The following is a 14,739-nucleotide window of genomic DNA, read 5'->3' as shown; positions in this document are numbered from 1 at the left end:
CTCACCCCTTCCAAAGGGTCTGGAAACACATTCCCAACACCAATCCCAGCTACAGGACCTGGTCCCTCTGGCAGGGCAGGTATCCTTTGGGACTAGGAGTTCAGCTGATGTGGGGTAAATATCAGCTGGATGGCAAATCTGCCTTTGTCAATCTCTAGAGGAGGAGGAAGAGGAAAGGGAGCACCCTAAATGCAGACCTAGAAAGCAGGTTCTTGCTGGAAGTACCTCCCCCTTCCGCCCTTCCATGTGTCCAGGAGACTTATGAGTCAAATGGAGACATATGAAAATACAGGACATTTATTTCTGTGCATAACCCAAGCACATGTAATTGGTGTCTCCAGATGGAAAACCAGGCAAGCCTCCTCCCCTGAACCAGGAGACTCAGTGCTAACATTTCAGGCTCATAATTAACAGAAGAATATATACTCCATATCCCTCTTTTCTTTCCTAAAAAGCTTGTTTTGTAGCACACACACCACAAAAAAAGGGCTAAAAAGACTTCCAAGGCACATTATTATCAGGAAGGAATTGGAGAAATGCTGCTTTTCCTCACCAGCATCACTCTGATCCTGGAGGTGTTGGGTGGGGTGGATGACAACAATCCAGCTTGGGCAAGGAAGGTCATTTATTCCCTCCACTGGGGACTTCCATCCAGCTGCAGATGTGTCCCCTCCTGACAGCTTTGGTAAACAGGGAGAAAACTCAGCATTTTGGGATGCAGTCCTCCAGGAGGGTTTCTTGGGCTCTCAGAAACTCATCCACTTGCAAAACAAGGCTGTTTTTCATGAGGAAAAGCTTGACTTCCAGCAAGGCCCTGCCCCATGAAAGAGAGGAGTCCAGGAGGGGGAAATCTGAGCCTTTGGGGTGTGAGGGCAGGTTTGGGGGCATGGGGTGCGTCTGTTCTTCAGCAGCTCCTCTTGTCCTTCCTCATCATCCTTCTGGTATCCTTATTGCAGCATTTTCCTCATTCAAACATGGTTGTGGAGCTGAATCCCAAGGTGCTCTGGCTCCCTATTCCTTTTCTGCAGCCAGCAGGATGTTGCAGACCTTGGAGTTGGTTTGGTGCAAGGCAAATTCCCTCCCGGGCACGGCGCCGCGCCGGCCCCTCCGAGCGGTGCTGCTCCGGCTCCCGGCAGACTGGGACACTGAGAGCACTTCCCTGTGGGACAAAGGGACAGCAGCACGGTCAGGAGCCTCTGGTGGGGGTGGTGGGTCTCACCCTTCTCCTCCCAGTCACCATCTCCTGATGGTCTCATGTGTCGCTATAGGACACGAAACAACACGAGTGCACACACCGCTGCTCTCAAGGTGAGGAAAAGGGAAATTTATTTTCTGGCTCCAACATTTATAGATTGCTAAAAGTGACAGTGGATTGGAGGGTGACAGTGTCACCTCTCCAATGACACTGGACAAACCAACAGTCAGTCAAATTTGTCCTCTTCTATAAAAGAATGCAAAACAATCAGTTATTTACAGAAAGTGCGTGAGAAAGTTTGCTACAAGAATGTCAACATCAGAAGGCATAGAGAATCTTAAGAAATCAGAGCAACACTTATGGATGATTGTCAGAGACATCTTTTCATGAAAAATCCTTTCCTTAGGATTTTTCCTCCTGAGAAGCTGAGAGGCCACAGGAACAAAAAGTAAACATTGATTATCTGCTGCTGTGGAATGCAACAGGTGGATCTGTGATTGGCCCATGTTGGATGTTTGTAATTAATGGCCAATCATAGCCCAGCTGGCTTAGACAGACAGTCCTAAACAGCTGCCTTTGTTATCATTCTTTCTTTTCTATTCTTAGCCAGCCTTCTGATGAAATCCTTGCTTCTACTCTTTTAGTATAGTTGTAATGTAATATATATAATAAAATAATAAATCAAGCCTTCTGAAACATGGAGTCAGATCCTCATCTCTTCCCTCATCCAAGGGAAGTAAACACCATCACAGATGATGCTTCTGCCCATATCAGAAACTTGTGGTGCCCCTCCCTCACCCCTACCAATTCCCACCTAATAAGTGCAACCATTAATTCTCTCCTCTTCCCTCCTTTCTCTCAAGCCCACCAGGATGTTTCTGCAGGATCTGGTGCTACCTGTATGGGACCTGCTCCTCTCTCAGCTGCAGGCACATGAGCACGGGGCTGCTGGAAAACCTCAGCTGGGTGTCAAAGTGGATGGAGGTCTCCACCTCTGTCTGGCTCCTCAGGGTGGCTTGGAGCAAAGGGGAATCCAGTTCTGCCTGGAAATCCATGGCAAGGCTTCCCCTGGGAGAGAGAAGCATGTAGGGTCTGATCATGGAGCAATGGCCTGAGCTGGGCACCCAACAACTCCATAAACACCTCAGTTAGAAGTCTGGCCATGGAAAATGTCTCTGTAAACATCAGGAAAGGCTGGACCCACCAGGAGAAGAGCAGGGAGCAGTGGAAATCCACCCTTGACCCCCAGGTATTCCCATTCCCAGAGCCAGGCTGACCTGGCATTGACGCTGGTTTTCAGTTCCTGCTCCCAAATGCTCACATCCATGTCAGCTGAGATGTCCAGCCCCAGCCCACCCTGGAGTTTGACGGTCACTTGGAGGCCAGACTGCAGAGGAATGACCTGGAAGATGGAAAAGGCAGAGCTCCCTGTGGCCAGGCACTGCTCCTGGATGAGTGCTGGCACCAGCAGGGCCTTGTGGCTGCTGGGAATGTCCATCACAGCCCTGCACCTCAGCCACGGTCTCCCATGGCAGAACAAGCCATCCCACTGCTTTACCGACCCCAAGACACATCTGGCAGTGCCACCTCGCTCTTAGATCCGTGTTTGTGGTGTGCAACATCCACAGGCTCATTTGGGATGTGCAGACAGGCCACTTCTTCCTCCCCATCCAGTACCTGGTGATGGTCCATCAGCAGGAGGTTCCCCCTGACCACACAGGTGGGCTCTCCACTGCTCAGCAGGACCTTGCCCATCAGGTCTGTGTATCCCTGGAAGAAGACAATTGGCCGCAGCTGGACGTCAAAGAAGGTGGCTGCCATCCCAGCCATGAGCTCTGGCTCCTCTTCTCCTTCCGAGAGGCTTTCCCCCATCATCGACTCCATCCCTTGTGCTTCAAAAGTCACCTGGAAGACAGAAGTGGACAGGAGCAGGACATCAGCGATGGAGTGACTTGGGCGAGGCATCCAAGCCATCCCTGAGCACCCTGAGGTGCCACTGAGGCATCCAAGCCATCCCTGAGCACCCCGAGGTACCAGTGTGGCATCCAAACCTTCCCTGAGCATCCTGAGGTGCCAGTGTGGCATCCTCTGGTTTTTGGGGAGCAGGGGGCTCCCCTCTCCAGAGCAGGAGTCCGGTTTCACACCAGCAATTTGGGAATTTGCCTTTTTCTGACACAGGAAGTGCTGAGCATAGAGGCGAAGCACCACGAGGAGGTGAAGAGGGGACACAGGGACAGCAGTGGCACCCCTGGGTTGTGCTGTCACCCCCCTGCAGCCCCCAGCCCCTCTCTCAGTGGCACCTGAGCTGCATGGAGCCGCTGGCCGTGGCTGAGCAGGGAGAAGTCGGAGACGCTCTTCCTCAGGAATCCACCCTCCAAAAAGAGCAGGTCCAGCCCAAAAGTGGAGGTCAGGTCCTGGGTGACTGAAGGGCAAAGAGATGCCCATGAGCACCCCTGGGTGTCTGGTGGAAGGGGTGCTAACAGGATGATCTTTAAGGTCCCTCCAACCCAAACCTGTGGTACCACTCTGCATCCTCTCAACACTCAAATGATTCAGCATTGCAAGGTTGGTTTTTCTTTTTCCCTGGCTATTCCACCTTCACTGACCCTCTGCAAGGCCAGACTGAGCTAATTTGAAGAGGGACAGAAATGAGGGGTGAAGAATTCAGCAGATATTTAGCAAGTTCTGCTTTTTGCAGTCTCTGAAATTTGATTCTTTCTTTTAAGTCTCAGTGCAAGAATCCTCCTCTCTGAAGACCTTATTAAAAATACCAATGGAACTTGTCAGGGAAAGCACGGAAACTCCCACCAGCAGCCTGCTGTTGGTTTCATTTCCAGCTGAAGTTCCTCTTTCAAACCAGCAGGATTTGGCAAAAGTTTGTGTTGGAGAAGGGCATGTTCATATCTCTGGTACTGGGGGACGTTCTCAGAAACCTCCCTGAGATTTTGGGGCATTCTACAGACCTGGATCCTCCTCTGGAAGCTGCCTTTTCCCACCAACCCGTCCTTTAACCCTCTGAGGGGACCAAGGTGTCCCTTGTGCTGTCACCTGCCAGAGGTCCTGAGAAAGAAGAGGAGATGCCAACTTTGGAGAAGAAGTTGTAATTGTTGATCCGTGGGTCTCCCATGATGTCTTTCAGTATCTTCCTGGAAAAGAGAGGGAAAGGATGTGTCAGCACTGGGAGGGAGGGAAGGCAAGAGGTCAGTGGTCATCACAGAAGGAAATATAATTTGCCAAAGTATTTCTCATGGTTGCTGAGTGCCCAGAGCAGTGTGCGTAAAAAATGAAAGCTTTAGATGTAGGCTACCCTGGAGTTTCCTTTTCCTCTGGCTTATTAGGATAAACCAGGCAGATATTTTTGTGCAGCTTTTGCTTGGCTCTGAAAAACGTGAGTGCTTGGTTTGTTCTGTGCAGACAGGAAGATTATTGCAGGCACAAATTGTGCACTGCCCTGGGAGCCGGAGCTTCAGCCTTCAAGGACTCTGCTGAACCCACAAGCCTGGGCTCTGCTGCCATGGGACAGGATGACAAAATCTGGTTCTGCCTATGTGACATCTGCATCCCTTTGATTACTCCAAGAATGTCCAGGCAGCCCCACAAAGTGATGCTAGCACATGTTAAAGATCTATTGGTCCAAACCCCAGAGCTGGATTGAGGAGGAGGAGGAGAAAAAGGTGATGCAGAGCAGAGGGAAAATGTCCCTGTGCCTGCAAGCCCCACCTTGCCAGGTGGTGGTGGTCACGCAGGCTGTTCTGCACCTTCAGCAGCAGGAACGTGGCCACCTCTGTCTCCATCTCGGTGGTGGCCAGCAGGATGTTGATGACATCCATGGGCAGGGGGTGGTTATCCAGCAGGATTTCTGCAGCTGCCAGGCGACAGGTTTTGTCATAACTCTTCCTCTTCTGGTGGAAAATCCTCCTCATCACTTGCTTCACCTGATGGGAAGGGGTAATTAAGAGTGAAGTGCACCCCGGCAGCTTGGCTTTGAGTGGGCAGGGGAGCACCAAGCCTCACACAACCTGCTCTCCTACCTTGCTGGAGATGTGGTGAGCGGGGAATCGCTGCAGGGCAGAGGTGGCAGCGGTGGTGACAGCCGTGGGACCGCCCTCAGCGTGCTCCAGGAGGGTCGGGATGGTCTCAGGGAGCCTTGCATTCCCCAGGGCCAGCAGGGAAATGACCACCCTGGGCTCCTCCTGGGCACCTCTGAGCCCCCTAAGGATGGTTTCCACCCCACGCTCCACCACCTGCTTGGGATTTGCAGGAGGAGAGGGAGGTGAGGGACAGGAGATATTCTGGGCACCCCTGGAATTGGGGAGTGTCCCAAAAACCCAAGTGTGAGGGACTGCAGAGGACCCACCTGCAGCCCACAGAGCTTCTGCTGGCACAGCTTGCCCACCAGAGAGCCCACAGCAACTATTCCTGTCTCCCAGATCTCAGGTGCCAGCTGCTTCCCATCCAGCTTGTCCTGGGTATCAGGAAGCAGGAAAAAAGAAATTAGGGGAAAAAAAAAAAAAAGAAAAAAAGAGAAAGAGTATGCTTTACCTCTTATCTCAAAAGCAAGTCAGGTGTCACTGGCTGGGGGCTGTGTGCAAATCACAAACAGGATGGGGCTGCTGTGGAATGTGCCTTGAGCTGTTTGATTTTCCAGCATCAGTCTCATTACATGGTTATGACAATGGGAAGATGCCAGCAGCTCACATTCCAGGCAGCAGACAAAGAACTTATTGGTACAATTTACTTTATAAGCTTCTTGACCAATCACACAAAGCAAAAGCACATTGACAGTAGTTCCATCCAACCACTATAAGCACAGGTACCTTTGGTTAAAACAATTCTTGCTTATTTCAAATACAATACCTGCTTGTGAGCCTTAAACACAATGCACAGAGCTCCATTATTAAGCTTCAACCTTCCTAATATCTTGCTAGATAAACTTTTCTGTAGCTTAGGGAGTTATTCTAGACAAATGTTAATACACAAACCATTGTTCATTTGTCCTTCCTTTTCTACTTTTTAAATAATTTTTCTGCTGACCAATCTCATGGCTGCTGCTTAGCCCTAATCACAGTTCTACTGCCTCTGGGGCCTGCCTTTTGCAGCTTTCCCAAAACCCCCTAATTTTACGGATTCCCACAGTCAGGAAAAACTAGTACTTACCTGCCTTGAAGGAGGCCATGCATGATTTAATTGGATAAAATGCTTGGGCTCTAAATTGAGATTTTATTATCTTTAATGCACTGATACAAAGCATCTTCTGCTGGATTCTTTTCCTCTGGAAAGCATCTACTCCCATCCCGTTAAATGCACATGAAACAATCCCATGAGCAGGAAAATCAATTTCTACAGAAACGTTTTCCTTGTTCCATGGTGGATCCATCCCAGGATGGGGAAGAGAAGGAGATGTCCATACTCACCAGGACGAGCTGGAGAAGCTCTCCTGAAGGCTGGGGAGAGAAAGCTGCTGCATAGAGAAACTTCTCCAGGATGGATTTGGGCTCCTGGCTGAAATCCAGGAAATCTGAGAGCGCTGCCAAGGAAGCCACCGATTGTGTGGCCACCGCTGCCTCCACCAGGAAGGGGCTGGAGCAGGAGGAGGGAAGTCAGCAGAGGCACAGCCCACAAAAACCCTGCAGTACTTGGACAGGACAGGCATTAGGAGAAGCCAGAGAGCACTGCCACTAGCCAGGATGGAGAAGCTGCCATGGAGCAGCACCAACCATCCCCGTCTGTCTTGCCCAGCGCTCGGAATTTTGGAGACACAGCTCCAGGGGTTCTCACCGTGCCTCCTCGGGGGCTCTCCTCAGCAGCTGCAGCACATCCCTCTTCTTGGCGCTGCGCAGCATCTGGATGAACCTCTGGAACTGCCAGGCTGTCGCCACCCTCGAGGTGTCTGTTCTGACTCTCTGCCTGTCAAACGCCTTCAGGAAGGCTCTCAGCTGCAAAGGTGAGGTTTGTTAGGGGGGGATTTAGCCTCTTTTCCCATGTTATCACAGGGTAACATTTGCACCAAAGCAGTCCCTCCAAAAGCACCACTGGGGTTTAACCCCAAACCCCATGAGTGCCCAGCTTGAGGGGGAGTTTTGGGGCTCAGCAGCATCACTGACCGACGGGCAGTGCGTGCAGACCCTCCTGAAGGGCAGGCTGGCCATGCCCAGGGGCTGGGGCTGTGCCCCTGTGCCAGCCAGCACATTCTCAAGGCTTTGTCCAGATGCCTCTGCCAGCCCAGGCACTGCAGGAGACACCAGCTGGAGCTGCTGCCTGTGAAGGGAGAAACAGTCAATGGGAAGTTTTGTGATTTCCACCCTCCACAGCCAGGGGTTGGGATCATCCTTCACCTTGAACTGATTTTGATGCCGGAGCGGGATCTCAGGGCTGGAGCCACCACGTGGCTTTCCTCTGCCAGGACTGACTGCAGCAGGCTGTCCCTCACCACATACTGGCTTCTGCTGAAGGGCTGCCACTCCACTCCAAAAATCTTGGGAAAGAAAGGCAATGAGGAAAAAAGCAACCTTTTATTCCCCTTGCCCTCTCCCCAGGAGATTTCTCTCTTTACATTAGCAGGAAAAGAACTTCCCAGCCCACCAAGTCACCTACTTCACTTGGAAAATGTAGGAAAGGAAAATCCATAAGAGCACGCCTTCTTCCCAGATGTGGGAGAAGGCAACACCAGGTGAGGACCAGCAAAGGGATGCCCCCAGCCATGGCTGATGCAGGCAGACAGAGTGGTGACACCACAGGGACTTGCACAACAAGGAGGTGTTGAGACCCCTGCCAGGGCCCCTGGGGTCTCCATGGGAATGTCCATTTTTACATTGAATTCAGTAGAATTTGTATATTTTCAAAAAAACTCCTAAATTTTGGTTATGGCAGGTATGACTGCATTAAGACCCATGGGATTTCATCTGTTTATATCAGGGCTGAGCACAGGCTACTGCTTTCAGCAAAACAGAATCCTGTCAAACTAATCCCCCATACAACAAGACCCAGAAACCATCCCTGCATGTCCAGCTTCCCAAGCAGGATCAGCTGCCAGCTCAGAACTGATAACAAGAGCGGGGATGGGGTGACCCAGAGCACCTTCACTGCTCCTTCCCACCTCGAGTCCCTCCTGAGGGATGTTGGTGCATCCCACTTTGGGATGGGTCTAAGAGTCCCATCCCAAGCTGCTGCAGAAGGCTGAAGCCAGCTGGGAATGGGAATCCAAGCCCACCTGCCAAAGTATTTTAGGGGTGGCCCTGCTGAGCCCCCCACAGTGAGAGCAATGGACTTGCTTTGTTCATGGAGGTGAATCCAGACTTGGGCTTCGAGCAGCTGAGGAGATCTTTGGTCTTGATGATGGAATGGTTGGACACGGTGTAGGTGACCTGGCAGCTTCCAGAGGCATCTTCCTGAAACACAAATGGGGGTGAGCATGAATATTAAACTCTATGGAGAGGACAGACACAAAGGCCAACTTAGCAAAGAGAACAGCAGCTAAAATCCAGAATGTGAGAACCATCAGGGGCTGGTTGAACAGGTCCAAGTCCATCCAGTCATCTTTGCAAATTCAGGTTCTAAATTAAGATTTAATTAACCATCTCAGTGACTGCATTTGGGGTTCTGAGGTGTTCACAGGTCATTCCAGCTGGCTGCTGGCAAAGCAAATCCTATTGGCAGGAATGCTTGTGGAGTTTCCCTCTGCTGTTCCTACTGTCCAGGGAAAGGCTATGATTTTGTAAGGGGTGCCAATTGCTGAACATTAGGTTATTTTATTTTAAGTCATCTGCCTTTCCAAGAGTCATCCTTGCTTACAGACCTGTTGGAGGAGCAGACCCAATGTTATTTATTCTGAACTTTGCCCCCTCTGCTGAAGCTCGTGGGCTGGCTGGGCTCCAGGGCCAGCTCTCCTGGTGCATCTCTGGATTTTGGTCCCAGCTCTGGACCTACCTCCACTGTGGTGCTGGCATGGGGCTGAAGCTGGAACAGACTGGTGATGCCTCGTTTCAGGTTGGAGATCAGGATGTTTTCTGCTTCATTCCCGTAGAAAGCTTTGACCTGGGAGGGCAGGAGGGGGTGCCTGGCTGAGGCGACATCTCTGGGGTCCCTGCAAGCCCCCTGCTGCCTTCCCTGACAAAAGGGAACCTGAGAACACCCTGCAGACACCTGAGGAATTTTCTCAAGGAGGCCCTTATCCCTCAATAGCATGAGGTCTGTGAATGCAGGAACACAAAATTTCCCTTTCTTTCCCACTCTGGGGTTCCACAGCCTCAGAGGAGAAGGTCAGAAAGGAGCTTATGTCCCATGGTTAGGGCTGAAGAGCTTTAACATGGGATTCTGCAGCTCCAGGTGAGTCCTTCTGGAACATGGGACTCCTTGTAGGGTCCAACATTGGCCAGTTCCTTCTGCTCTGAAATCAGAGGGGGAGCAGGAGGTCCCATGGGCTTCATAGCCCAGAAAATCTAGGATGAGACAGGAATGCTTTGCAGAGGGCATGAACAAGCCCAGGAGGTGTCCAGCTGACCTTGCCACTGCTCCAGGAGATGAACACTGGCTGCTGGAGCTCTGCCTGTGCCTCTGGGCTCAGTGCAATCTCTACAGGGGAGCCTCTGGTGCTGTCCTGGCTCCTCTCCTCTTCTGGCTGGTGTTGGGCCTTCAGGTCATGGATCTACAACAGCAGAGTATGGCAGAAAGCAGTGACCAAGTGTCTGCTCTGAGGCTGGTGTGCATTTCCCCTGCAGGCAGTGAATTTGGTCAGAGAGATCATTTTTCAGCCGCCATGGGCTAGAAATAGAGGGGGTTGTGTGGAAACCCAGAGCAGTGGGAATATTTCTCTGTGTGCTCTGGGGTGCCCTGACCCCCAGGGGAGCCCTGACATTGTCCCTCATTCATGGAGAAAGTTTCCTACACTCCAGAATGGACTGGAACCCACAAAAGTGTGCAATAGATTATAGAGAGCAGTGCAGCTGTATCACTTGGTGAGAAATTGAGGTTTTGGGATTTTTAGTGTGTTGTGGATGGAAGCAAGATGGAGGGCACAGGGTGTCATCCTGGGTTTCTTCTTCCTGCTGCTTCTTCCTCCTTCTCCATGGGTATGGGTGGCATTTTGTAATTGGGTAGAAAACTCCCCATTGCAGCTCTGTGGGATCAGTTATTGGGTTAAAAGGGAAAATTATCCAGGTGTCAGTTTTTAATTGGATAGTTTAGTCTTAAAAGCCCTTGGAACAAGAGATTGTTGGCCATTTGGTGCCTTCTAATGAAAAGCTGCCTGTCACTGTAATATTTTCTAAAAATTCCTTCAGGATTTTTCTCCTGAGAGGCTGAGAAGCCTCAGAAAAGGAATGTAAATGATAAAAATTATCTGATTTCTTGGAATGTGGTCTGGAGGTTGCTGACCAACAGGTGCATCTTGGATTGGTTCCATATGACTTGTTTTTACTTAATGACCAATCCCAGCCAGCTGTGTTTGACTCTGTGAGTCTGTCATGAGTTTTATTATTCATTCTTGTCTAGCCTCCTGATGTCTCCTTTCTCTCTTTAGTAGAGTGTAAGAAACAAGAAGGGGACTTTAAGAAACAAGAATGGGAGGTAAGACAGAACTAGACGGGGAGGTAAGAAGAAGAAGTAATATGTAATGTACTATCAGTCTTCTAAAAACTTGCAGTCAGATTCTCATCTCTCACCTCATCCTGGGGACCCACAACACCACAACAATTGGTGACCACAGCGGCCAAACTCACAGCAGTGAGACTGTTTTACTGATAAGAAATAATAAACACCTGAATCTGAACATGAGTTACTGTCTCAAGTGCCTTCAATCCAGACCCAGAAAAACCAACAGGGTTTCAGCTCCTGGGGTGTTCCCAGCAAGAATTCCTAGCTGGGATAGCTGTACATCCCTGTATCCCCCTGTACCCACCTGCAGCTGGAGCAGTTCCTCCCCGCCTGGGTCCCTCCAGAGCTGCTGCAGATGGATCAGTGCCTCAGCCTGCAGCTGGGCCCCCCACGGGGATGGTGTGGAGGCGTGCTGCAGCTGGACAGCCAGGGAGTACTGGTACTGATACAGGCTCCTGGGATGGAAAGAAGGCAGCAGATTCCCTGGGGAAAGATGGAAGCATTGGAGGGAAGCAGTCGTGGATTGTGGATGCTGAGAGAGAGAAACAGATCGTTCCCCAGGCATCGTCCTGGGAAAAGCTGTGAGAAGCTCAGAGAAAGGAATCAAACCAATTCTTATCTTAAGGTTTTGCAGCTGGTGTTTTGAACAGTTGTTTTTCATGAGGAGTTTAGAATGGTGGTCCTTTGTGGCAGCAGCTCTCTGGCTACAGAGAACAGGCACAGGCTTTCCCAGGCATTTATCCCTGGGGAAGGCTGCGAAAAAGCTCAGAGAAAGAACTGAAACAATTCTTATCTCCACCTGCTACACCTGTTACTAAGCATATATAGAATGTATTATAGAGATTTATTTACCAAAGAGCAATAGTGTTTTAATTATTTAACCAATAAGGTCAAAGCTGTATCAAACAAACTAAAGAAAGTTATGAGCTTCTTAAAAATATAATAATAATATAGTATAAAAAATAAAACAATCATTTAACCTTCTACATCTTAGAGTCAATACTAATTACACCCACATCAGAGAAGCCCCTACAACAGCAGTTCCTTAATTAACCAAGTGAGTGACAAGTGTTATTAAAAACCAATCAGATTCTGGATGAATTGTGTTGGTTATAAATATCATGAGACTGTAATAAAGTAAGTTTTTGGTCTTCTGATCAGTATGGAATTGTGTCACTTCCACTGCTGTTCCTGACTCGATGGTGACAATGGATCACCTCCATCCCAGAGGGCACCTGGACTTGCAGGTGCTGATGACCTGGGTCACTCCACCCCCTGGGAGGAAAGGTTAGGTCATGGGAAGGTTTTCCTGGGCAAATATTTGTGCCTGGGGTTTGGATGTTTGGGTGATCTCCAGGCTGACAGCTGATTCCTGCTCGTGTTTCCAGCCCTGCCTCAAAAAGGATGGCTGGAGCAGCAGCTCTGCTTGGGCACTTTTAGAAATGCCAAAGAAACACACTTTAATCCTGAAGGGAGGTTTCCTGAGCATGCCCATGGACAGGAGGGATATCTCCAGTGCCTTTTCAGCACTGGGCATTAACTAGGGTACAATCAACACTTTTAGGGGAGAAAAGAAGCTGAATCCTTCATCTTATGAGTTTTCAATTTGGAACTTCTAACTCCTAATTAAATCACTGTCTCAGTGCTAAGGCAAAATGAAGTTGGTGGGACAGCTTTAGTTCAAAACTCTCTGCTTTAATATTTTTTTTCTAGACTTATTTGAAGTCCCTTCTCTTGCTCATATACAAGTGTGACTGAAGGGGGGATGGTTGCCTTTGCCATGACAAAACCAGTCAAATCTGAAGTCACTTGAAAAGTCACTGACTTGTCACTGACTTTTCTGAAGTCACTTGAAATTCTCTTGCAAATTTGATGCACTTGCTGGACTTCTGTAATGTTTTACAGCTTTGCTGCTTTTAACAACAAATGAATCAATGGAAGTCCAGCTCAGTCCCTGGGGCTTTCCTCTGTGAGACAGACTGAGGAATTTTTAGAGTTCTGCACTGTGCATAGTTTAAAAAGCTCCCGCTCTCTGATTTTCCCCATCCCATTATGGAAAGGACTTCCACAATCCCCAGAATTTCCCAGCCTCAGGAGATGCTCACGCTGTGTGCAGTTTGCCAGAGTCTATTGCTTGCTTGGCTGCAGCCTGGGAGGATAAATGCTGGGAGAGCATCTCACCTCTCCGGGCATCCGGACCCCATCGAGTCCCTGGTCCCAAACCAGCCCAAAGCCTCTCTTACCTTTTGCTGCTCTCAGGAGGGAAAAGCAAAGCAGGCACAAGCATCCCCGAACTGCCTGTGGATCCATGGTGGGCTCCAGGGCCCATCCAGTGGGCAGGAGGCAGGGAAGGGAGGGGCCCGGGAGAGAGGAACCGCACAGCAAAAGTGCCAAGATCAGCAGTGCCGGGCGATGGGGCCCGACCTTCTCCCCGTCCCCGCCTTAACCAGGGAAAGGGAAATAATTAAACCTTTGTACCAACCCCCAGCAGCCACGGAGGGTTTGGAAATCAGCTGAGGTTAGCCAAAGGCCGGCGGGAGGGGAGGAAAGCTGGGAGAAAAAGAGCAGCCAGAAGCATTGAGGGGAGGAGGAATTGTCAGTTTGTCCTGATGCGGGAGGGGGATGCTCAGAAAGCTGCTCTGTCTTTTGGAGATCTGTCTCTTCCCATCACAGGATAGAAAACAGTTCCTTTCAAAAGAAAAGCCCCAGAAGGGGGAAGGGGGAAACAGCTTTTCCATCCTTTTAGCTGGAGACTGGGATTTGCAGCCTGGAGCTCAAGTTACTTAAAGGGCCAGGCTGGAGGGGACGGGGAGCACTGCTACCCCCAGAAAGAAATGGGAGAGGGCTTGGGAAATCCATCTCTAAACCCCTTGGCCCACTGACCATACAACATTTTTATTAGTGCATGAACCTTCTGATTGCTGAGTTAAATTGTTTTCTAAAGACACCACAGTAAGGGCTGCTGATCCAGATCAGCGTCCTGGGAAGGCTTTTTGCTAAAAAGAATGAAGTGGTGGAAGAGGGGTGCACTTCACGTGTCATTCTGGAAGTGATCTGCATATTGCAGTGGGATCAGAACCCCAGGACTTTGGTGTGTTGGCATTTTCAAGGGCAAATCTCCCAGCTCTGCATCACCACTGGGCTTTTGGGCCTCTACTGTGATCAGAAAATGAAAGCAGATCCAGCTGAGAGAAACCTGGGAAAATTCCAGTTATAGCTTTCCTATTTATGGTGTCTTCATTTGGTCTTTTGTGGTCTTTAAGCACAAATGCCCCATATTTAATTTGAATAATATAATTCTATTCAGAATTTTCATTTAGCTTTTCTAGACTCATGGAATGGTTTGAGGTGGAAGGGACCTTAAAGACCATTTTCTCTCAACCCCCTGGCAAGGGCAGAGAAGCCCATAGCCCAGAGCAGCTGTGGCTGCCCCTGGATCCCTGGAAGTGTCCAAGGCCAGGCTGGACAGGGCTTGGAGCACCCTGAGATGGTGGAAATTTTCCCTGCCCATGGCAGGGGGTTGGAATTGGGTGATTTTTAAGGTTCCTTCCAACACAACCCATGTTGCGTCTCTGGGGGATCTGTGCTCTGCAGTGCAGTGAGAGCAAAGCACACTTCGCAGAGCATGAAAACTTCCTGCTGAACACAGGAAGCCTTAGCTGTTTATCCAGCATGGGGGAAAAGGAAGTATTTCAGGGTGAGGTGGTTGTGGAGGGTCTGAGCCCTGAAGGTGAGGTCCCAGAATGTTTGCTGGCTGCAGCTCAATAAAATACCTGGAGAGGAAAGGCAAACAGAAATAGCCTGTGAAAAAACCCTGCTGATAATGAGGCCTGAAAGGGGAGCTGAACTTTGGCAGGTTGGTTGTTTAGGTCTGGCTGCCAAGACTTTCCAGAATTAGGATGTGAAAAACTGGGAGAAAACCCGGTTTTTCTTTCTCCAAACCTGCTTCTTCC

General features: G+C 49.8%; 1 protein-coding gene across 1 annotated transcript; it reads right to left on the bottom strand.

The window, feature by feature from the left end:
* Nucleotides 1–273: 273 nt before the first annotated feature.
* Nucleotides 274–13,494, bottom strand: LOC102074858 (microsomal triglyceride transfer protein). The gene is made up of 18 exons (XM_074544351.1): nucleotides 13,030–13,494; nucleotides 11,091–11,269; nucleotides 9,696–9,839; nucleotides 9,122–9,229; nucleotides 8,467–8,583; nucleotides 7,531–7,670; nucleotides 7,300–7,453; nucleotides 6,974–7,131; nucleotides 6,610–6,775; nucleotides 5,553–5,660; nucleotides 5,227–5,439; nucleotides 4,916–5,130; nucleotides 4,244–4,341; nucleotides 3,496–3,617; nucleotides 2,873–3,100; nucleotides 2,473–2,597; nucleotides 2,093–2,263; nucleotides 274–1,159 (listed from the first exon to the last, which is right to left on the bottom strand). The coding sequence occupies exons 1-18, from the start codon at nucleotides 13,094–13,096 to the stop codon at nucleotides 1,012–1,014; spliced, it is 2,661 nt and encodes an 886-aa protein (XP_074400452.1). The 5' UTR covers nucleotides 13,097–13,494; the 3' UTR covers nucleotides 274–1,011.
* Nucleotides 13,495–14,739: the final 1,245 nt, after the last annotated feature.

Source organism: Zonotrichia albicollis, chromosome 7, assembly GCF_047830755.1.
Source record: "Zonotrichia albicollis isolate bZonAlb1 chromosome 7, bZonAlb1.hap1, whole genome shotgun sequence".
Taxonomy (NCBI): domain Eukaryota; kingdom Metazoa; phylum Chordata; class Aves; order Passeriformes; family Passerellidae; genus Zonotrichia; species Zonotrichia albicollis.
Note: the sequence above shows the minus strand (reverse complement) of the source record. Positions and strands in the feature narration are given on the sequence as shown.

Coding starts and splice junctions, on each gene's coding strand:
- LOC102074858 (XM_074544351.1), bottom strand. CDS start 13,096: ATGGATCCACAGGCAGTTCGGGGATGCTTGTGCCTGCTTTGCTTTTCC. Junction 5,440..5,552: donor AGAAGCTCTGTGGGCTGCAG/GTGGGTCCTCTG, acceptor AATCCCAAGCAG/GTGGTGGAGCGTGGGGTGGA. Junction 4,342..4,915: donor GACCACCACCACCTGGCAAG/GTGGGGCTTGCA, acceptor TCTCTTTTCCAG/GAAGATACTGAAAGACATCA.